The sequence below is a fragment of the Lolium rigidum genome, chromosome 6 (genome assembly GCF_022539505.1).
Source record: "Lolium rigidum isolate FL_2022 chromosome 6, APGP_CSIRO_Lrig_0.1, whole genome shotgun sequence".
Lineage (NCBI taxonomy): Eukaryota > Viridiplantae > Streptophyta > Magnoliopsida > Poales > Poaceae > Lolium > Lolium rigidum.
Genome location: NC_061513.1, coordinates 85,886,859 through 85,909,028, shown reverse-complemented (window position 1 = coordinate 85,909,028; position 22,170 = coordinate 85,886,859). Strand labels below are relative to the sequence as shown.

At 45.9% G+C, this 22,170-nt stretch overlaps 1 protein-coding gene across 1 annotated transcript; it reads right to left on the bottom strand.

Moving 5' to 3' along the window:
- Window positions 1-983: 983 nt before the first annotated feature.
- On the bottom strand, window positions 984-10,681 carry LOC124662885 (probable inactive purple acid phosphatase 27). The gene is made up of 13 exons (XM_047200668.1): window positions 10,347-10,681; window positions 10,094-10,181; window positions 3,403-3,672; window positions 3,213-3,324; window positions 2,987-3,104; window positions 2,766-2,901; window positions 2,485-2,672; window positions 2,158-2,344; window positions 1,939-2,006; window positions 1,715-1,808; window positions 1,417-1,605; window positions 1,222-1,302; window positions 984-1,083 (listed from the first exon to the last, which is right to left on the bottom strand). The coding sequence occupies exons 1-13, from the start codon at window positions 10,679-10,681 to the stop codon at window positions 1,021-1,023; spliced, it is 1,929 nt and encodes a 642-aa protein (XP_047056624.1). The 3' UTR covers window positions 984-1,020.
- Window positions 10,682-22,170: the final 11,489 nt, after the last annotated feature.

Genomic DNA, 22,170 nt, shown 5'->3' with positions numbered 1-22,170 from the left:
AGGCAACATTCTATAAGAACGTAGTACTATCGTTGTGCTATCGTTTCATCAGAGAACGATCCTACCGCGCGAAATGCATGCACATGCAATGTTGTGGAATCAACAACGGGTGTACCAACATTGCCTGGCATGCCAGTACAACATAGCCTGATCATACATCATCACGTACCACCTACACTATTTTGCATATGTACGAGGTGTCAGTGAACCTGTCACCGTTAATCACGGCCGGTTTTGCAGGCGATTAGCAATTTTACGACATCTGGTCCCGAATCTCCGAGCTCCCATCGCACGGCCGGATGTTGATAATCAACGTTATCGTTGATTTTTATGGCCATGATCCCTCCAACTACGAAATTTTTAACCCATGCACGCCAATTTAAGGCACTCTATTTGAAGATTGCTAAAGAGAAGGCCATTGACTGTAGCTTTAGTTTTCAAAGTTAATTGTAAAAATCACACCGCTTATATTCTTTCTGATGTAATTCATGGACCGTTTCATGTAGGACGTAGGAGTACCCTCTTCATCGAGAACTTTCCTGCCATGAGTATAGTCCTTCTAAGTTGGTCGAACCACATGATCTGTCAAAAATACTTGCAGAAAGCATGACTCGGACTTGAGACTCTAGGTTGTGATACCATATCAAACTTTATGCACGCAAACGTAATCAAAAATCCAAAATGATGAAAAATGTCAGGGAATTCACTTCTACACTTCAATAACAACGTTTACGAAATTTTTGAAGATGATATTAAGAAGATCGTATGAGCATCCTTATTCTTAGGCAACAAATCGATTTCACCAAAGTTGGTATCTAAGGAATAAACTTGGTCTGTAAGGAACAAGTCTTTTATACAAATCCTATAGTAACCGTCCACATAGTTAGAAGAGGCTATGAATATTAGTAAAAAAATGTAACCAGGGTGTGTCTACTTAGTTTTTACAGTACAGGATAGACAAAATAAAACTAGTTCTATCTTCCTGTTATTTGCTTTGAGCTGTACGTAGCTGTAATTGGATCATCTTCCCCCTTTCACAATTCTAAACTGGTCCCGGATCTCCATCGTGCTCGAGCTAACAAACTGAAGAAAACACAGCGTCACTACTGTTTTATATTTCATATGCAAACACTGAACTACATATAAACGAAAAAACGGTTGCTTCTAAGGACTGCCCAAGAAAAAGAAAAAAAAAACAGAAAGCAAAAAACTAAAACTAACCTGAACCAAGACGTCGGTTTTTGTGGCGTGCACCCTGGCATAGCCAAATTCTGAAATCCTTGAGATGCTCCAGCTCTGCCGCTGAATATTTGGACAGCAAGACATAGTTGTCAACGAACAGAATATAACAGGTACTGGTGCAGGATTATCAGTTTCAGTTATCTCTATAGTCCTACGATTCATCTTAGCTCTTACAATGATAGAGAAGCCGTCCAACTTGAACCCTGCTGCTCCAACAACGGCATGGACCGGCGCGGTGTAGTTGTTGTTGTCGTAGGTGTCGATTCCGTTTGCATCCTTCCTTGGCGTGCCTCTGCAGTCGCCCTGGTAGACTGCGCAGGTCCTCTCGTAGTTGTGCACATGGCCGAAGAAAACCAAATCCACCTATTACCACAAACCAGCAAGGCATGTCAAACAAACAGTTCACTCTGAGCTTGTGATCATATATATAGCCATATTTTCTTCAGGGTATGATTGCAGTGTGATGTCTTGCCTTGTTCTTGAGCAAGAGTGGCTCAACAGAGTCGACAAAGTTCGGGTCCACGCTGGTCGGTATGCCCAGATTCGATGAATACATTGGTCGATGCCTGCAGTGGTCATTCAAATAGCAGGTGTTACTTGTAGCCACATCCAGGTTCAGTCTGAGGTATCGCTTTGGTAACAAAAAGAACAATTATGTGGCTTCAATGTCAGAAGAGGAAAGAGTGTTCAGCTCACCCGAGGAAAAATACCCACGGCGTTCTTGTTCTATCAACAGATGACAAATCTTTTTCCATCCACTTGTACTAATCAAAAAGATATTGGCAACATCAGCATGTAAAATGTGCGTAAAATTTTGCAAGTTTATATAAGTATGAAATAATAGAAACAGCAGCAACGTAAAATTGCAAATTCTGAAATAGGACAGGGGGCATGAAACTGCTGATTTATACATACTTGCTCTGACTTCTCCGACCATGAATGCTCGGTGGACATGACGAGGAAGTGGACACTCCCTTGCTCGATGGAGTACCACGGCTTGTCCTTGCCGGCGGCAGGCATGGGGAAGTAGGACTCGTACGCGACGCCGCATTCACCGCCCGAATCCGGGGTCACGTACACGGAATGAGACCCTGCATAATCCCTGAAAATTGCAGTTTATTCAGCAGATGTTACGGACGGTGCATGTCGCGTATATATGCTGTCATCCAGCCATCGCTAGGTCCAAGTTGGAAGGGAAGAGTGCGAGGTTAGCTTAACGTTCTGGGTTCAGAGAATAATCACCTCTCGTGGTTGCCAATGGCGGTCATGTAGGCGACCTGAGAAGCGATTGGCCTGATCAGGTGAAGGAAGAAATCCCACTCGACCAAGAATCCCGTGGCGTAGCTGATGTCTCCTATGTGGAAGATGGAGTCGACCTTCCCTGTTTGCACCTCTTTGGCCACTGCTCTGGTCACGGAGATCGAGCCAGGCTGCAAAACGAGTGTCATGAGCGTTAACTTCAGAAGATGTGTGTATAGGGTACGGAGTATAATTTACACTGGTCGAGGCAATATTTTGCGTACCTGGATGTAGTGCTCCACCGATGATGGGTCTAGTGGAGCCTTCCCCATATCGCCATAGATCACAAAGGACACCTCATCTGACCCTGCAGCCGGAGGCGTTCTGAACTTGACCGTGTCACTCCAACCCACAGAATCACTGCGCAGAGATACCAATGAACTCATGAAGTCAGGCCACACACACAATTCGCACGACGATCCTAGAGTAACAATAAGAACTTCACCTTCCGTAACGGTAGTCGTAGGACTGAGAGGGCTGGAGGCCGGTCATGACAGCCGAGTGGATGTAGCCAGGGTCATGCCACCCGAAATCCTTGGCGGGGCTCGGCAGCACGGGAACACCTGCATAAGTTTCGTTCTTATATCCTACCGGAAGTCTGGAACTTGTAAATTAAGCTTGGTAAACTGTCTTTGTTAGTTGCCACAATCGACAGGCATATCATCACTCACTGCACATGTCCTTCTGCGTGAATGTCGTAACCTCGGAGGCGGCGGACCTGCTGCCTCCTGCATACTGAACCTGCTGTGGCCTCCCGTCTCCGCTCACCCACGTCAGCTTCATCTGGCAATACATACCCACGCATCGCTCAAAAACACGACGCCATTTGCAGCTCAAATGAAAGCATGACGAAATGCTCACCGACGTGGCCGTGGAGTCGGTGCTGGAGAGGTGGCCGTGCAGTGGCTTGGCGGGGTTGGCGAAGCGGAGCACGCCGGAGCGCTTGAGGACGCAGGGCGTCTGGAAGCCGTCGGAGAAGAAGACGAACTCGACGTCCGTGCGGAAGTTGACGACGTGGAAGGTGAGCGTGGCACTGCACGTCCGGACCTCGCAGGCCCCCGATCCGTCGCGCTTCTGGCAGGCCGCCTTCCTGCACCCGAGATAGTTCGGGTCGCTTTTCACCAACTGGGCCTAAATTCCAAAGATTTATGCCATTTGATTTAGCCCACTGGGCATAAATGTCCAAGTATCATGTCAATTAACTTAGCCCACTGGGCCTCAAAAATTAATTGGGCCTACCTTGGCTTTAGTTTTAGGATTATTTTCGAAACAGTCTTTCGCCCCGCTTTATATATAAAAGGGATTTCTATTTTCGTGCCCTCGGGTCCTTAGTTGTGCTCAGTTTTCCCCAGCTCCTTAGTTTTTCCTCAGTTTTACCCAAGCGTTTGTCTGAAACCATCACACGTGATGTAACGCCCGGTTGCCCGACGGTTGACCGTTATCTTCCGACTAGTGGGGCCACGTAGAGCCTCGCAAAGACACGTTAGACCATCCATCTTTGTTTGACCGTAAGCATCGCCGTATCCCCGACCAAAACGCGAACGAGTGGGGCTTCGCTATATCAAATGACAAGTGGGGCCATGGCGCCGATACAAGGGGCAATACACGGGTAGGATTAGATTTTTAAACGGAGCTCTACAGCGATGGCACGGAGGAGGTGGCTCGCGGAGTGCCGAGATGAGATCGACGTCCACAAAGAACCGCATGAGGCGAGACCGGACGCATTAGATAGATATGAACTAGACGCGTTTAACCATGCAAAGAAGAGAAGAAATGGTCAACGACATCGACGACTACCTCAAAACTTTGACCGACCGTGTACCGACACGAACGCGAGCAATGTAGAGAAAACTAGTGTCTCTCCTTTCCGGCGTGTATAGATGGGTGCTAGAAGAGTGTGGTGGCGAAGGGAAAGACCTCGCGGTGGTCCGTGGCGTCCAACATAGCGGGCGGCGTGGCCGTGCCCACATCGGCGTGGATGCATGTTCGGCATTGGCATCGAGCATGTACGTTCGGCATTGGCCTCGGTGGTATCTCCGGTGTGTCGTTGATCGAATGAGGGGACGGGATTGAGGGTGCATATCCCGACGGTGACCTAGCAGGTGGCGTCGAGCATAGCCGTTCTGACCATGCCGATATCGGCATCGGCAAAGTTTGGAGGCTGTGGTGCTCGAATCAAGGAGGGATTTGTTTCTTGTACGCCAAAAGTGATTTGAAACAAGTTTCGTGTTGAAGGTTAGGTAACGAAAGTTTGTAAGTAAGCCCAAAATTATACTAGCGCCATGGTGAGGTTCTTTTTGATAGAGCTATACGGTTGGGCAAACTTTTTTGACACTTTTTAGATAGGGTTCCTTGTTGTTACACGTATGGCATCATGTATGGCAAATTTGGGATCATTTGGAGATGTTCGAAAAAATCACTTTGCTTAAACGCATGCCGTTTCGTCTCACTCGAAACCAGCTTTTCTAACAAGGTGATTTATTCTACCTCCTCTAAATGACCTCAAATTTCATACAGCTGATCTTCTATACATAGATAGATAGATTGTTTCGTTTTTATATTTTTTGAACTTTTTATTTCCCTTTATAATATCCAATTGATTTTCAGTGTCAAAACCTCGAAAAACAAGCATCATGTATGGCATCATTTTCGCCATAAATTTCAAATTTTGTGAAACTTTCCCTTTTAGATATTCCTTGTTGTTATAGATATGGCATAATGTATGCCAAATTTGGTTAGGTCTCACTCGAAACCAGCTTTTGTAACAAGTTAGGTTTTTTCGACCTTCTCAAAAGGGATTTTTTTCTACCTTCTCTAAATGACCTCAAAAATCATACGGACGATCTTCTATACAAAGATAGGTAGATTGTTTCGTTTTTACATTTTTTGAACTTTTATTTCCCTTTATAATACCCATTTGTTTTCGGATCAAAACCTCGAAAGTTAACATAACTAGATGGTGAACCCTTCCAAACTTCAAATACAGTAGATAGATAGATTGGTTCGTTTATCATTTTTACCGTGAATAGTAATGGCTACAAGAAATCGGTGATGGTCTATCATTTTTTGCGTGAAAAGTAATGGCTACAACAAATCGGTGATGGTTTATCATTTGGGATTTTCGTGAAAATTAATGGCTACAACAAATCGGTGACGGTTTATCATTTTTTGCGTGAAAATTTATGGCTACAACAAATCGGTGATGGTTTATCATTTTTTGCGTGAAAAGTAATGCCTAAAAGAGTTTATAATTTTTAGCGCGTGAAAATAAATACGAGAAAACCGCCATTTAGCAAACTTAGAGAGTGGAAGGTAACCGCCGACGAGAGAGAGGGAGGGTTATCCTGCCCGTTAGATCATACGATCAACGGTCGGCGGGCACGATCCGCGTGACATGGGCTAGACCAATCGGGGCAATGTTGCACGTGTGAGAGAATTTGTGGAGGGAGAGGGCAAAACTGAGTAGTATCAAGAAACCAAGGGCACCTATGTAATAAACATGACTAAGGGATTCAAATATGAGATTTAAAAAATGAAAAATGCGTGTTTTGTAGAATAAAACCCATCTTGGCCTATCTCAAACTATTTGCAATACAAATATACATGAGTGTGAGAATTGTGGCCTCATTTAGACAAAGTATGTTTTGGGGAAAGTCTGTTTTGGGAAGGGCTTATTGTGGAAAACCATGCACCTTCATAGCTACTAGGTGATTTGAGAAGGCCTTTGAGAAGTGGCAATTTGTGGTAAAACTTGATTTATCTATGACTTATCTATGTTTTGAGAACTGGAAATTTGTGGTAAAGACTCCATGAGTATGTGCCACTATTTTTCGGAATTTTTTGCACATTAAATGACTCATTTAACTAGTTAATCACATTTGTTGACTGTCTCGTTGACCAGCTACTTGAGGGTAAAATCGAGCATATTGCACTAGCCAGTACTAGCACTCAAGGGGAAAACTGAGCACACAAAAAATGCTAGTATAATGCTCGAGGTTATAACTGAGTATATCTAAATTTTCAGGGTTAGACTCGAGGACGCGTGTTGCGGTGCAGAAATGAAAGACGTGCAATATTTGACGCGTAGACGCCGGTCGCGGTGCAGAAGTCGAAGACGTGCAATCGTGGACGCGTGGCGCATTGCGGAAGTCCAAGACGTGCGTGACGTGCAGCGGTGGACGCGTAGGACGCGGGTCGCATTAACCACCACTAGCCTTTATAGACGCCTCCTCCCACTATCTCTGTCACTCTCACTCGCCTACGCAACGCCGCCTCTCTCACGTCCCATCATCTTCTCCAAAGCAAAAAACCCTCTCCCTCTCCCTCTCCTCTCGCCGGCGAGATGGACAAGGAGAATGCCAATCCCATCGTCCACGGCGCCGTCGGCTCCAAGCGCGACGCCTCCCTCTTCGACGCCGTCCCCTCAACGGACGTCGCCGCCGTCCCCTCAACGGACGTCGCCGCCGCCTCCGCCGGTGCATCGGAGGCTGCTGCCGCCGGTCGCGGTCAGATCCCACCGGGATGGGACCCCTACGAGCCGGTGCCGTACGTCCCGCCCCCGAACCGCTACTACACCTCCATAGAGGACCCATGGAACGAGGTAATAACTACGGTTTGCTTCCTTTTTTGTTCCCCATTCCTTTTTGAACCCTATTTGTGCTGGTGTAGATGGATCTGTGGATGGATGAGTATTGGGCTAATATTTGCGCCGATTTTATTCCATTTTGCTTTGATCCCTCCTTGATTTCGTTCAAGATTTGGGTTTCGGCCGTTCGGTTAATTTATGCAAGTAATAATGGGATCTCAATCGGTTAATTTATGCAAGTAATCATAGGATCTCAATCAGTTATTTTATGCACGAATCAAAAGATATCAACCGTTTAATTTTGCAAATAATCTGGAATGTGTTCAAGTTCAGATCCGGAATCTGTTTCTTTGCCTATGATGAATCGGTGGGCACTGATTTTTACGAGGAGGGTTCAGCGAACCATTTCGTGTACAAATCTGTTGTGCATGAGCTTTGGTTCGCTTACACCGTCCCCGTAGACATATAATCGTGTCCACTCTAACCGAGGCTGCCTCTGTTTTTCCTAACTTTGTTATCATGCACGTTTGCAACTCATTCACTAATAAATTCCCGTTTGATATGGATCGGCTGTCTGCGCGGCGACGTCGGCAGCGACGACGAGCACCATGACGTCAAGACTCGCCGAGTGCTGCGGAGGCCGCGGGTCGGCCGTATGTCTCCTACCTCGACGTCGCCAAGGGTGTCTACAGGTGCCCCTTCTGCACTAGGAGGCTCGGCGGCACCGACTTCAAGCTGCGTCCTCACGCATGCCGAGAACATCGGCCACACCAACCCCAAGGTCGGCGCGTCGGTGAACCCCAACTCCTTCCGCGCCAAGCACTTGGCGCTCGGCATGCACCTCCGCAGCATCCGGCGGGTGGAGATCTCCGGCGGGCGCATGCCTCCGCTCAAGCCCAAGGCTCCCAAGGGGAGCAACAAGTGGAGGCAGAGGCAGATGGGGTAGGCGGAGTCCTGGACGTGTGCTGCTCGCTGCCTCCTCCATTTTGTTGTTGGGATCCCTTTGTTGTTAGTTAGGGATCCCTCGTTGTTATGTTGTTAGTATGATGGTGCTGTATCGCTGTGAAGAACCTCGAACCCTACTATGTTTGGCTGCTGAATGCAGCTTATTATCTATATTATCTATCCCTATTCTACTATATGACCTTGTGAATTTATCGTACATTCCCCGTAGATTTGCTTCTAGATTTAACTACATACATATGGACCGGATGGAGTACTAGATTGGGCTCCCTACTAGATTTGCTGCCATATTGGGAAAACAACCAGGGCCAAAAGGCACAAATAATAATTGAAGAAAGACAGAAATGCAAGCTTCTCTAGATTTGATACTAATTATGTGAAAAAAGGCGAGAGAAGGAGGCGTAAAAGGTACTCTTAAAAGGGAAATGCCAATGGCCGAGAGAGACAAAACCCAGCTCCTGCTCACGTGCAACCAAACGCAATCTCGTCCTGTCCCACGCGGTCCCTTTCTACCAGCCCCACGCGACGCGGGCCCACACGACGCGGCCCCACACGTCGAACGGAGCGGTCAACTTAACGGGAATCCTGCCGTCTGAGCTGCCTTCTGCGGGTTTCAAACAAGGACTTGGGGAAAAGTGAGGAAAAACTAAGGGGCTGGGGAAAACTGAGTACAACTAAGGAACCGAGGGCACGAAAATAGAAATCCCTATATAAAAATAGTCATACCACAACCGAAACGATACCTTTTACAAAGTAGACCAAAGACAAACAAAATAAATAAGAGTAGCCACTAGAGGTGCTACCACGACTCCTTGTGAAACCACCACACATTTTCACACAAAATCCACCAAGTCGCTGTCGAAGAGGGTTGCCTGCCCTCTCTCGAAGGGCCTGAGGCCGAACTTTTATTGAGATAGCAATGGAGAAAGTTCGGCCTCAGGCCCTTCGAGAGAGGGTTGCCTTCCCTCTCGCTTCAGGCCGTGGAGTGTCGATCCTATCAGCGAACAACGAGAACGGGGAGTGGTGAAGACAAAGTCGCACACATAAGATAGGAGGTCAGCCGATCAAGGAAATGGCTTGGCTTGGAAGGTACGGTGTCAAACCAGATGATTGGCATGATGCGCAAACGGTTCTTGAGTAGCAGTGCACCTTCGTTAAAAAAGGTCATGAGGAAGGCCATGGCTCTCCTTGGCATGCTTATGTCATGGGAAGTTTGGAAAGAGAGGAATAACGCGAGAGCCTAATGTAATGCTACTAGAGTAGACCTTTGTGTTGGGTTTAGCTTTTGACTCGACCCATAGGGCTTGTAACGCTTGAAAAACTCTTTTCTTTATTAATAAAAATGGAGAATCTTTTGCCTTCTTTTATTTTAAGAAAAGAAAAACACCCCACACCATCGCCGGAAGTGCTTGGACACAGATCCGAACTTGTTCGACGGATGATACCACAACGAAACGGAGACGTACCATAGCTCCACGAACGTCTATTCCTGGGCAGAGATTAATGTTGTTGGTGTCTTGACGCTAGTGGCTCGTGCATGATCCAGGTTCCATTAATAAGCTATAGACAGTGTCATGCTTGAGCCATGCAACAGCAGACGCCGTACGCATGTGCATGCGGCCCATACGGACATAGTCGACCTAGCACGCTTGATAACTTGGCTTTGCTTCACGGATGGCCATTGTTCCGGGTGAGGCTAACGCACATGTTGGATCGGGCAACTAGTTATGGCGCTATCAGTACGTATGTAAGCCGGCACTGGCTTCCCGTAAACATGGCAACGTCTTAATGGCGACCGGAAAACTTGAGCAATGGTAAACGTACGTACGTACAGGAGCTGCTCACATGGCGATCGATAGGCCGTACGTCGTACGATCGAGGGGTGCCGCTAAAACATGATGAGATTGATAGGGGTTGCTGTGGCAACTAAATTCTACTGTGGCCAAACGGTGGTTCAGGGTCTAATTGGCAAGTGGTGCATGCGAAAGGCAGATGCTACCTCACCTTGACGGGGTAGTGGCACAGGAGCGGCAGCTTCGCCAGGTCGCCGGTCTCGACATAGTTCACGCCGCTCAGAGGGCATCCGGAAACACTGCAAGCGCATGCATGTACACTATTGTTAGTAGCTACACATGCAGATCCATCAAAAGGTCTAAACGATCGGAAAACTAATCAAATCCCATAAGAAAATCTCGACCTAGCTATATATAGTTATTGGAGAAATGTGTGATCAATGTCAAATCTGTCGTTTAATTACCTGGAGTTTGAAGGCGTGATCATGGCGACCCAGTGCGAGCCGTCGGGCCGGAAGACGCCGCCGACGGTGACGTTGACGAAGGCCTCGTCGGGGAGCGGGCCGCCGGGGCTGACGTCGATCGACAGGTACGGGCTCGGGTTGAAGCACGACTCCAGCGGCCTCCGGTTGATCGTCCTGAACTCCGACTTCCCCGCGAAGCTGTCGTGCAGCATCACCGGCGGTGGTGGCAGCGGCAGCGGCGGCGGCAGGGGAAGCGCCGAGCACGAGCGGATCACGGCGCAGAGGCCGAGAAGCGCAAGAAGGAAACCACGCGGGGAAGAAGAGAGGGAACCCATCGCCGGCAACCGCACCCTCCCCCACGTACTCTACAACACAACTGCGCGTGGCTGGCTATAGGCGAGCGCGCGCAGACTGAACGAAACCCTGCAGCTTATAGTGGTAACATGCGACGGGGAGAAAGAAGAAGGTAGCAATGCCAAGGCACAGCTACGGCCACACCAACGCAAACACGACTGTGCGGACGAGAGCGGGGGCATTGAGATATCAGCGTCCCGGAAAGCGATATGGGAGGGAGGAGGAAGCTATAGGCCGGGTACACGTTGCGCGCGCGATGGGAGCGGGGGCGGGGCTGCCAATTCCTTTCTTTTGTCCGCGATCGCAAGGCTTTCCCCGACCCAGTCCACCGCCCGCGCCCGCTGCGCTGTCGCTTCACACTGCAGCATATACCGCCGTATCTTCTTGGGCTGTGGCAACGTAGACACGAGACAGTGAGAGTTCCTCTTTCGAATGAGACCATCTCATCTATTCATCAATCCATTCAAAAAAAAAAAATCTATTCATCAAACCAGCAGTGCACGTAATATGGAAAATACCTCAAGGTCAGTGGCGTGCCGATCGTCTTCTTCCTCCCAAACGGATGGCCGCCGCTGCCTCTCCACACCGGAGTCAGCCAATCGTTGTTGATGGTAGACGGAAAGTCATCAAGGCCATGAACATATCGAGCCAACGCGCCTCAAAGAAGAAACAGTTAAGTCCATCATCTGAAGATCTACATATACGACATCTCAATTCTCTAAACCCCGAAAAACAGAAAACTTGTAGGCCTCAGTCCGACGCCGAAGGCCACACCAACGTGATGGAGAGAAGGCCGGGGGACCAAATTGGAGAGGGAAGCCGGCGGTGCCGGATGCCAACAAACAAAACAAACCCTAACATCACCTGCCCGAGGGCTAGCACGAATCTACACCACGACAAGCCATCAATATCGCTTCAGCCGACACTGTTGAGAAGGAGAGGCAGAGGACAAGTTATTCACCAAACCTAGGCAGTCGCCACCACCAAGGAAGCAACGCAGTGTAGACCTACTAAAGCCCCAATAACAGGGACAACTACAACTTCATATGGTATATCGTGGCCTCCCAGAACTCCCACACCAGCGGAGCACTACAAGAATGCCCCGTGCCTGCCATATTTTTTGGACGACACAAGCAAAAAGATATCTCCAAAAGTGTTTTACCCGTCATATAGTCCTTTCACGACGACTACATAAGAAGGTGGATATTTGTAAGCCATGTCTGAGCGTCCGTCACAAAAGAGCGGCCGTCAGTAATATCGTGCTCGGGTAACGAAGGCATAAACAATTGCGTAGGCATTCTGAGCGAAGTTCAAAGTGTGCCCCGCGCTATAGAAAAGCCAAGCATGTTAGGTTGCCTTCTTAGACATGCCTCGCTGACTAATGTGGTCCACACCACAAAGGTTGATGCAGAAGCGGCGAGAGTCGGGCAGAGAGCTGCCACCAAGGGGAACGAGCTGGAGGATGCGGACCTGTTGCAGCTAATTTGATGCCTAGCTTAGGTCAAAGGTGATGCCCAGTGCACACGGATTAAAAATCAATCTAATTGTATGTCTTATCTTGTCAAAATAATGATTATTGCGGAACTGATAGATCATCTGATTAGCCCACTGTATGGAGATTTTGAGCAACTGAGACTCATAGTTCTGCCAGCTTACTCAAGGGCCCATAAAACAAATCATATCTCCACTATAAACTCGCGTTTTATATATAATACATGTAACACTTGACCAATAAATTACGCCCGCCACAATAAAATAGTCTCATTTCTCCACTCTGAACCCATGATCTCGCACGACTCTCATGTCTTCACTATGAACCCTGGATCTCACACAGTCTCCCCCGTCGTGCACGTACCAAACGTGTGTTACTCATGCTTCTACATATCACATTTCTTTTTGATATTCTTTATTTTCTTTAATCACCCTTATCTCTTTTCATATCTGACTCGAGGAGGACAACTAGCAAATCAACGACACATAGGATAGCTGGAAGATCAAAGGCGCGGAGAACAGCTAATAGATCATCGGTACGGAGGACGGCTAGCAGATGCTCGGTGCGGAAGATGGCCAACAGATGCTCGTCACCGAGGACATCCCGAAGATCCTCGAGGTTGCCCGACGCGATGCACAAGATATGAAGAGGAGAGGGGTGTTCTAGGAGATTGTTAGTACCCATTTTGTCCTCCTGTCGAGCAAAGAAAGCTGGAACCTTTGAAGTTGGAGAAGCTAGATCGATTAGTCGGATCCGTAGCTACCTCTGTACTTAGGCGGATCCATGGTAACTTTGGTCCCAAGGTGGATCCCTGGGCACCTTTTTCTCTAGGTGGATTCATGGTGGATTTGTCTGTATGGCGGATAAATAACTCATCTTGGCAAGAAAGAAAGAGTGCTAGAACTTGAAGACATCGAGAATTCACGCCAAGAAGGAATGCCAAATAATTTAGGTCAGAAATTTTCCACCTCTGGTTTAAGGTGGAAACGCCCGGAAGACAACATATGGATATGTTAGTCGGAATATCCTCGATATTACCTCATATGGAAAAATGACCAACACGAAAGTTGTCTGTATCATAAAGTCCTACATCTTTGCTTTTGGAGTAATCTGGATCCGACTTACGATGCGGCCCACTGATACTTGACAATATTTGGGTATCAAGCATTCCACCTTATGGATCTGACCTGAAGCTGAAGATGTGCTTGCAGATGCATCAAGGCGGCCTTAGATGGAACATTGCTCAATACGGAAGTTGTTCGTATAGTCAATACTCACAACTTTTATTTTTTTGTCATCTTGATCATACATATCTTGCGGGCCGCAGAATCTTCACAACATTCGGGTAACATTCTGCCTGACGGATCATTGTTACTGCCTCTCCACGCCGGAGTCAGCTAGGCGTTGTTGATGGTAGACAAGGAGTCATTAAGGCCATGATCTTACTGAGCCATTGTGCCTCAAAGAAGAAGCGATAGAAACCATCGTTTGAAGATTCACATATATGACATTTCAACCCCCAAAAAAACTTGTAGGCCTTCCGTCCGACGCCGAAGGCCACACCAACATGATGGAGAGAAGGCCATGGGACCAAATTGGAGAGGGAATCGAAGCCAACGGTGCCGCCATGAGAACAAACAAACAAACCCTAACATCACCCGCCCGAGGGCTAGCACGAATCTACTCCAAGACAAGCCATCAATATCGCTTCAGCCGACACCGTTGAGATGGAGACACTAGAGGATAAGTTATTCACCAGACCGGGGCCATCGCCATCGTCTAGACCTACTAAAGCCCCAAAAGCAGGGACACCTACAACTTCATCTGGTATATTGCTGCTTGTGACGGTAAAGCACACGTCCGTTGGGAACCCCAAGAGGAAGGTATGATGCGTACAACGGCAAGTTTTTCCCTCAGTAAGAAACCAAGGTTATCGAACCAGTAGGAGTCAAGAAGCACGTTGAAGGTTGATGGCGGCGGAGTGTAGTGCGGCGCAACACCAGGGATTCCGGCGCCAACGTGGAACCTGCACAACACAACCAAAGTACTTTGCCCCAACTTAACAGTGAGGTTGTCAATCTCACCGGCTTGCTGTAACAAAGGATTAGATATATAGTGTGGATGATGATGTTTGCAGAGAACAGTAGAACGAGTATTGCAATAGATTGTATTCGATGTAAAAGAATGGACCGGGGTCCACAGTTCACTAGTGGTGTCTCTCCCATAAGATATAGCATGTTGGGTGAACAAATTACAGTTGGGCAATTGACAAATAAAGATGGCATGACAATGCACATACATGTTATGATGAGTAGTGTGAGATTTAATTGGGCATTACGACAAAGTACATAGACCGCTATCCAGCATGCATCTATGCCTAAAAAGTCCACCTTCAAGTTATCATCCGAACCCCTTCCAGTATTAAGTTGCAAACAACAGACAATTGCATTAAGTATGGTGTGTAATGTAATCAACAAATACATCCTTAGACATAGCATTGATGTTTTATCCCTAGTGGCAACAGCACATCCATAACCTTAGAACTTTCTGTCACTGTCCCAGATTTAATGGAGGCATGAACCCACTATCGAGCATAAATACTCCCTCTTGGAGTTACAAGTAACGACTTGGCCGAGCCTCTACTAATAACGGAGAGCTTGCAAGATCATAAACAACACATAGATGATAGATTGATAATCAACATAACATAGCATTCAATATTCATCGGATCCCAACAAACACAACATGTAGCATTACAAATAGATGATCTTGATCATGTTAGGCAGCTCACAAGATCCAACAATGATAGCACAATTAGGAGAAGACGACCATCTAGCTACTGCTATGGACCCATAGTCCAGGGGTGAACTACTCACACATCACTCCGGAGGCGACCATGGCGGTGAAGAGTCCTCCGGGAGATGATTCCCCTCTCCGGCAGGGTGTCGGAGGCGATCTCCTGAATCCCCGAGATGGGATTGGCGGCGGCGGCGTCTTCCGGAAGGTTTTCCGTATCGTGGCTCTCGGTACTGGGGTATTCGCGACGAAGACTTTAAGTAGGCGGAAGGGCGGAGTCGGAGGGCTGACGAGGGGGCCACACGCTAGGGCCGCGCGGGCCCCCCTTGGGCCGCGCCGCCCTAGTGTGGCGGCGCCTCGTGTCCCCACTTCGTTTCCCTTTCGGTGTTCTGGAAGCTTCGTGGAAAAATAAGCCCCTGGGCGTTGATTTCGTCCAATTCCGAGAATATTTCCTTACTAGGATTTCTGAAACTAAAAACAATGCAGAACAAAGAATCGGCTCTTTGGCATCTTGTTAATAGGTTAGTGCCGGAAAATGCATAAATATGACATAAAGTATGTATAAAACATGTAGGTATTGTCATAAAACAAGCATGGAACATAAGAAATTATCGATACGTTGGAGACGTATCAGCATCCCCAAGCTTAGTTCCTACTCGTCCCGAGTAGGTAAACGATAACAAAGATAATTTCAGAAGTGACATGCCATCATAATCTTGATCAATACTATTGTAAGCACATGTAATGAATGCAGCGATTCGAAGCAATGGTAAAGACAATGGTTAAACAATTGAATCATATAGCAAAGACTTTTCATGAATAGTACTTTCAAGACAAGCATCAATAAGTCTTGCATAAGAGTTAACTCATAAAGCAATAAATTCATAGTAAAGGCATTGAAGCAACACAAAGGAAGATTAAGTTTCAGCGGTTGCTTTCAACTTGTAACATGTATATCTCATGGATAATTGTAAATGCAAAGTAATATGACGAATGCAAATATGCAAGCATGTAAGAATCAATGCACAGTTAACACAAGTGTTTGCTTCTAAGACAGAAAGAAGTAGGTAAACTGACTCAACATAAAAGTAAAAGAATGACCCTTCGCAGAGGGAAGCATTGATTGCTATATTTGTGCTAGAGCTTTCATTTTGAAAACATAGAGAGAGCATAAAAGTAAAGTTTTGAGAGGTGTTTGTTGTTGTCAACGAATGGTAATGGGCACTCTAACCCCCTTGCCAGACAAACCTTCGAAGAGCGGCTCCCATGAAACATTTTTATTTTTGGGTGGCACTCCTTCCAACCTTTGCTTTCACAAACCATGGCTAACCGAATCCTCGGGTGTCTGCCAACAATCTCATACCATGAAGGAGTGCCTTTTTATTTTAGTTTTATTTAGATGACACTCCTCCCCACCTTTGCTTTCTCAAGCCATGGCTAACCGAATCCTCGGGTGCCGTCCAACAATCACATACCATGGAGGAGTGTCTATTTTTGTAAAATTATGAAGGTTAATTAATTTGGGATCGGGAATCCCATTGCCAGCTCTTTTTGCAAAATTATTGGATAAGCGGATGAAGCCACTAGTCCATTGGTGAAAGTTGCCCAACAAGATTGAAAGATAAACACCGCATACTTCCTCATGAGCTATAAAACATTGACACAAATTAGAGATGATAAATTTTGAAGTGTTTAAAGATAGCACTCAAGCAATTTACTTTGGAATGGCAGAAAATACCATGTAGTAGGTAGGTATGGTGGACACAAATGGCGTAGTTTTTGGCTCAAGGATTTTGGATGCACGAGAAGTATTCCCTCTCAATACAAGGCTTAGGCTAGCAAGGTTATTTGAAGCAAACACAAGTATGAATCGGTACAGCAAAACTCACATAAAAACATATTGCAAGCATTATAAGACTCTACACCGTCCTCCTTGTTGTTCAAACCCTTATTAGAAAATATCTAGACCTTAGAGAGACCAATCATGCAAACCAAATTTTAGCAAGTGATGACCCACAAGTATAGGGGATCGCAACAGTCTTCGAGGGAAGTAAAACCCAATTTATTGATTCGACACAAGGGGAGACAAAGAACACTTGGAAGCCTTAACAGCGGAGTTGTCAATTCAGCTGCACCTGGAAACAGACTTGCTCGCAAGAGTTTATCGAGTAGTAACAGTTTTATAGCAAGTAGCGTAGTGAAATAACGAGCAAGCAGAGTAACGAGAGACAGCAGTAGTGATTTTAGTAAACAAGCAGGATTAAAATATCGTAGGCACGGGGACGGATGACGGGCGTTGCATGGATAAGAGAAACTCATGTAACAATCATAGCGGTGGCATTTGCGGATAATAATAAAACGGTGTCCAAGTACAAAGCAATCAATAGGCATGTGTTCCATATATAGTCGTGCGTGCTCGCAATGAGAAACTTGCACAACATCTTTTGTCCTACCAGCCGGTGGCAGCCGGGCCTCAAGGGAAACTACTCGGATATTAAGGTACTCCTTTTAATAAAGTACCGGAGCAAAGCATTAACACTCCGTGAACACATGTGATCCTCACATCGCTACCATCCCCTCCGGTTGTCCCGATTTCGTCACTTCGGGGCCATCGGTTCCGGACAACGACATGTGTATACAACTTATAGGTAAGACCATAAACAATGAATATCTTGATGAAGCAATAACATGTTCAGATCTGAGATCATGGCACTCGGGCCCTAGTGACAAGCATTAAGCATAACAAGTTGCAACAATATCATCAAAGTACCAATTCCGGACACTAGGCACTATGCCCTAACAATCTTATGCTATTACATGACCAATCTCATCCAATCCCTACCATCCCCTTCGGCCTACAGCGGGGAATTACTCACACATGGATGGGGGAATCATGGCTGGTTGATGTAGAGGCGTTGGCGGTGATGGCGGTGATGATCTCCTCCAATTCCCCGTCCCGGCGGAGTGCCAGAACGGAGACTTCTGGCTCCCGCGACGGAGTTTCGCGATGTGGCGGCGTTCTGGAGGGTTTCTGGCGACTTCGACTTCTCTCCGTGCGTTTTTAGGTCGAGGCCGATAAATAGTCCGAAGGAGGGCGTCGGAGGCCGGCCGAGGGGCCACACCACAGGGCCGCGCGGGCCCCCCCTGGGCCGCGCCGCCCTATGGTGTGGGGCCCTCGGCCTCCACCTTAATTGTCCTTCCGGCTCCGTCATTATTCTGGGAAAATAGGGCCTTCTCGCATAAATTCCGAGGATTTTCCCGAAAGTTGGATTTCGCACAAAAACGAGACACCAGAGCAGTTCTGCTGAAAACAGCGTTAGTCCGTGTTAGTTGCATCCAAAATACACAAATTAGAGGCAAAACAATAGCAAAAGTGTTCGGGAAAGTAGATATGTTTTGGACGTATCAACTCCCCCCAAGCTTAGCTTATTGCTTGTCCTCAAGCAATTCGATTAACAAGCGAGCGATAAAAGAACTTTCACGAACACATTTGCTCATATGATGTATATATTCTCATGCTATGGCTAATACTTAAGCAATTCATAATGAGATACATGCAAATAAGATCATCTAACAGCTATGTCAATCATGGAGAGGTACCAACAATTAATAATAAGCATCATGAATCATGTATATAAGCAGGATTGCAATGTTCATAAGAGAGTATGATAAAGTGGTATCTCGCTTGCCCGTATTTGATTGGCAAAACATAAATGCCCGGGCACCTCTCGGAGTTCATAGAAAGACTAGAAGTAGTGATTGTCAAAAGATAAATGCATCAAAGTTATACCACAATCAATCATATTTTGAGACAAGCATATTATACTAAGAATGACAAGTTGTGCTCTCAAGATAGTGCTCAAAGAAATAATGGAGACACAACATAAAAGTAAAAGATTGACCCTTCGCAGAGGGAAGCAGGGATTAACATGCGCTAGAGCTTTTCATTTTTATAAAGACAGGAGTAAAATTATTTTGAGAGGTGTTTGTTGTTGTCAACGAATGGTAATGGGTACACCAACTACCTCGCCAACCGGACTTTCAAGAGTGGCTCCCATGAATTATTGCATATTTATGTGGCACTCCTTCCAACCTTTCTTACACAAACCATGGCTAACCGAATCCTCGGGTGCCTGCCAACAATCTCATACCATGAGGGAGTGCCTTTTTATTTTATTTTTATTATGATGATGACACTCCCCCCAACCTTTGCTTACACAAGCCATGGCTAACCGAATCCTTCGGGTGCCGTCCAACAATCACAAACCATGGAGGAGTGTCTGTTTAAGTTAATTAATTTGGGACTGAGAATCCCATTGCCAGCTCTTTTTGCAAAGTTATTGGATAAGCGGATGTGCCACTAGTCCATATGAGAGTCCGTCAAAAGTAAATGACAAGGTTGAAAGCTAAACACCACATCCTTCCTCATGAGCTATGAAACATAAACACAAACTGAGAAGCATTTTGAAGGTTTTAAAGGTAGCGCACGAGAATTTACTTGGAATGGTTTGAAATGCCATGCATAGGTATTTATGGTGGACACTTTTGGAACAACTTGGTTTTCAGGTGTTTGGAAGCACGAGCAGCGTTCCCGCTCAGTACAAGTGAAGGCTAGCAATAGACTAGGGAGCGACAAATCAAGAGAGCAATAAATCGTCATAATCATGCTTGCGGCAAAATAAATTAACGGAGGCATAAAAGTGATACAAGGACTCGAAGCAATATAGATCATCGAGGCTTAATTGACTTTTTGTTCAGTCATATGCATGCGTGAGCATGTGCCAAGTCGATATGAATGAATTATTCAGAGGAGGATACCACAATGCCATACTTACTTATGAATAAAACAATGCAAGCAAACATCCATGACATGCTACTCATATTAATAGATTGGTGCTAAACATGAGAGATCATGAACTACTAGACTTTCTCAAATAACATATACCTCACATGAACCAACTAAGCATGCTCACATGGATGAGTATATGTACAAAAATGAAAACAAATAGAGTTCATACCAGCCTCTCACCACAATCAGATTGTCGTAGATCGTCATTATTGCCTTTTCACTTGTGTAGCTTGGATAATATGAAATGAAAACCACGCTCCAGCCACCGAAGACCATTGAACTCATAATGAACTTTACAAACCAAAGAAGAACAGCAAATATTTTTGGTGTTTTCGAATTGCAAATAAGAACAAAAGGAAACAAGCAAACAAAGCAAAATCTTTTTGGGTTTTCTTATAGCAAACTGGCAATAGCAAATAAAGCGAAGCAAATGCAAGAAACCAAAGCAAACAAATGGTGAAGAGAAACAACAGAAATATTTTTGGTCTTTTTGTGTTTTGGGAAGGAAACAAAACGAAAACAAGAAATAGCAAACTAGAAGAAACACAGAAAAGCGAGATAGCAGAAACCTGCCAAAACCTGACAGCAGTACAGAAATCGATTTTTACAAAAATCTTACGTTGCTCAGATCGAAAAGTGTTCAACTAATGAAAGTTAGATAACAACCTGGGGAACCTGAACAAAAATTGGCAGCTCAAAATGACGCTCTGGCTATTTTTGAGAATTTTTACAGTAACGTTCCAGAATCTGTTTTCAGGCAGCACTTCCCCAAATATCATCTTCCTCTCATTAGAAAACCACTCAAACGAACAAAACAAGTATGTGCAAGTATCCAGCAACCATAATATGCAAAGAATGAGTGATGCCGGTATACCTCCCCCAAGCTTAGGCTTTTGGCCTAAGTGGAGTTCAATCCCATCGATCCCATGAAGTAGTGTCTCCGTAGTATGACGAAGATGGATCGTATTCCGGGTATGTGCTAGAAGAAGCACCCGGATATGTGACGGTGTGGTCGTAGGAGGCCCCGGCGTCCTCGGAGTCATGTTGCTGGTGGAAGTCTTTTATCTTCAAATGTTCATCCACTTCCTCCTTAGTGCACGACCATGATTGCCTGTCAATACTGAACAAACCTGGTTGGGGAAAAGGAATTTCTTTCTCATCCCCGTCAGAAAACAACATTCTATAAACCATATTATCTAAAGTAGAGTCAGTGGTAACAAAATGATGACTCTTCATAGCAGTAATATCGAGTCTCCTAGGGGCCAATGGCACATCATTAGGATCAATAGGAAGATTTAGATATGTTAAAACGCGCAGTGCGATAGTTCCTCCAAAAATAGGCCCCCTGGTAGTCAGGCGGCGAGCAATAAGAGCACCAAGGTGATAGGATGTCTGACCAGTAAGTGCAATATTCAAGAAAGCAAGATGGTAACTAGAAATGTTGCTAGTGTTCTCCCTACCAAGAATGCTAGTAGCAATATAGTATGCAAAATACTTAATGGCAGGGAGTTGAATGTTCCTTATCTTGCCACGCTGAATGGTGCGACAATCATCATCGGTAATCCCTCGATAGAGCTCCAACAAGTCCCGGGGGTTGTCATCAATCCTACTTGCTGTACCTACAGGGGCAATATCCAATGCACGACAAAAATCCTTCAATTGCATAGTAACAGGATTACCATAGATCCTGAATGCAACCGTCGGCTCATATTGTTTGTTGTTGAACTGGAAACTCTCGACGAAGATTTTGGTGAGCATATAGTATTGCTCCCTTTCATCTCCCATATAGGTGGTTAACCCTGCCCTGTTGACAAGGGTTAAGAAATCCTCCAATATCCCTGCATTCCTTAGAAAATCATAGCATGGAAAAGTAGAAGCATTAGGAGGCCCGTTGTCCTCTTCGGGCGCGAAGCTAGGCGCGATGATGTCTTCATTGTATGATCGCCTAATCCGGGTGGCGGCCCTAGAAGGCCTCCCGGTGCTGGTTGTCCCTTTCTTGAACAACTCTCCAAAGTTGAACTTCTTCATAGCTTCTCTGAAATTTTCAACAAATGATATAAAAATTTGATTTGGTGACATATAATTGAGGGAAACTACCATAGGAACTTGCTAGAGTACTAATCATGCATCAAAGCTAGTGACATAGGCATCCCAAATGGGCCTGCCGAAGATGGTACCCGGGGTTTACTGGAGGCCCAATACCCGAAGAATAAGAAGATTCGGGAGCCCAAGATTTACTAAGGAAAGATAGAGTTGTAATAGGAAGTGTTGTTTGTAATCAGCGGGATGAGTTAGAACCGTCCGGGCTACGTAAACTTGTATAGCACGAATCC

Coding starts and splice junctions, on each gene's coding strand:
- LOC124662885 (XM_047200668.1), bottom strand. CDS start 10,681: ATGGGTTCCCTCTCTTCTTCCCCGCGTGGTTTCCTTCTTGCGCTTCTC. Junction 3,325..3,402: donor CCGACTCCACGGCCACGTCG/GTGAGCATTTCG, acceptor ATGTATTGCCAG/ATGAAGCTGACGTGGGTGAG. Junction 1,303..1,416: donor TGGACGGCTTCTCTATCATT/GTAAGAGCTAAG, acceptor CCAAATATTCAG/CGGCAGAGCTGGAGCATCTC.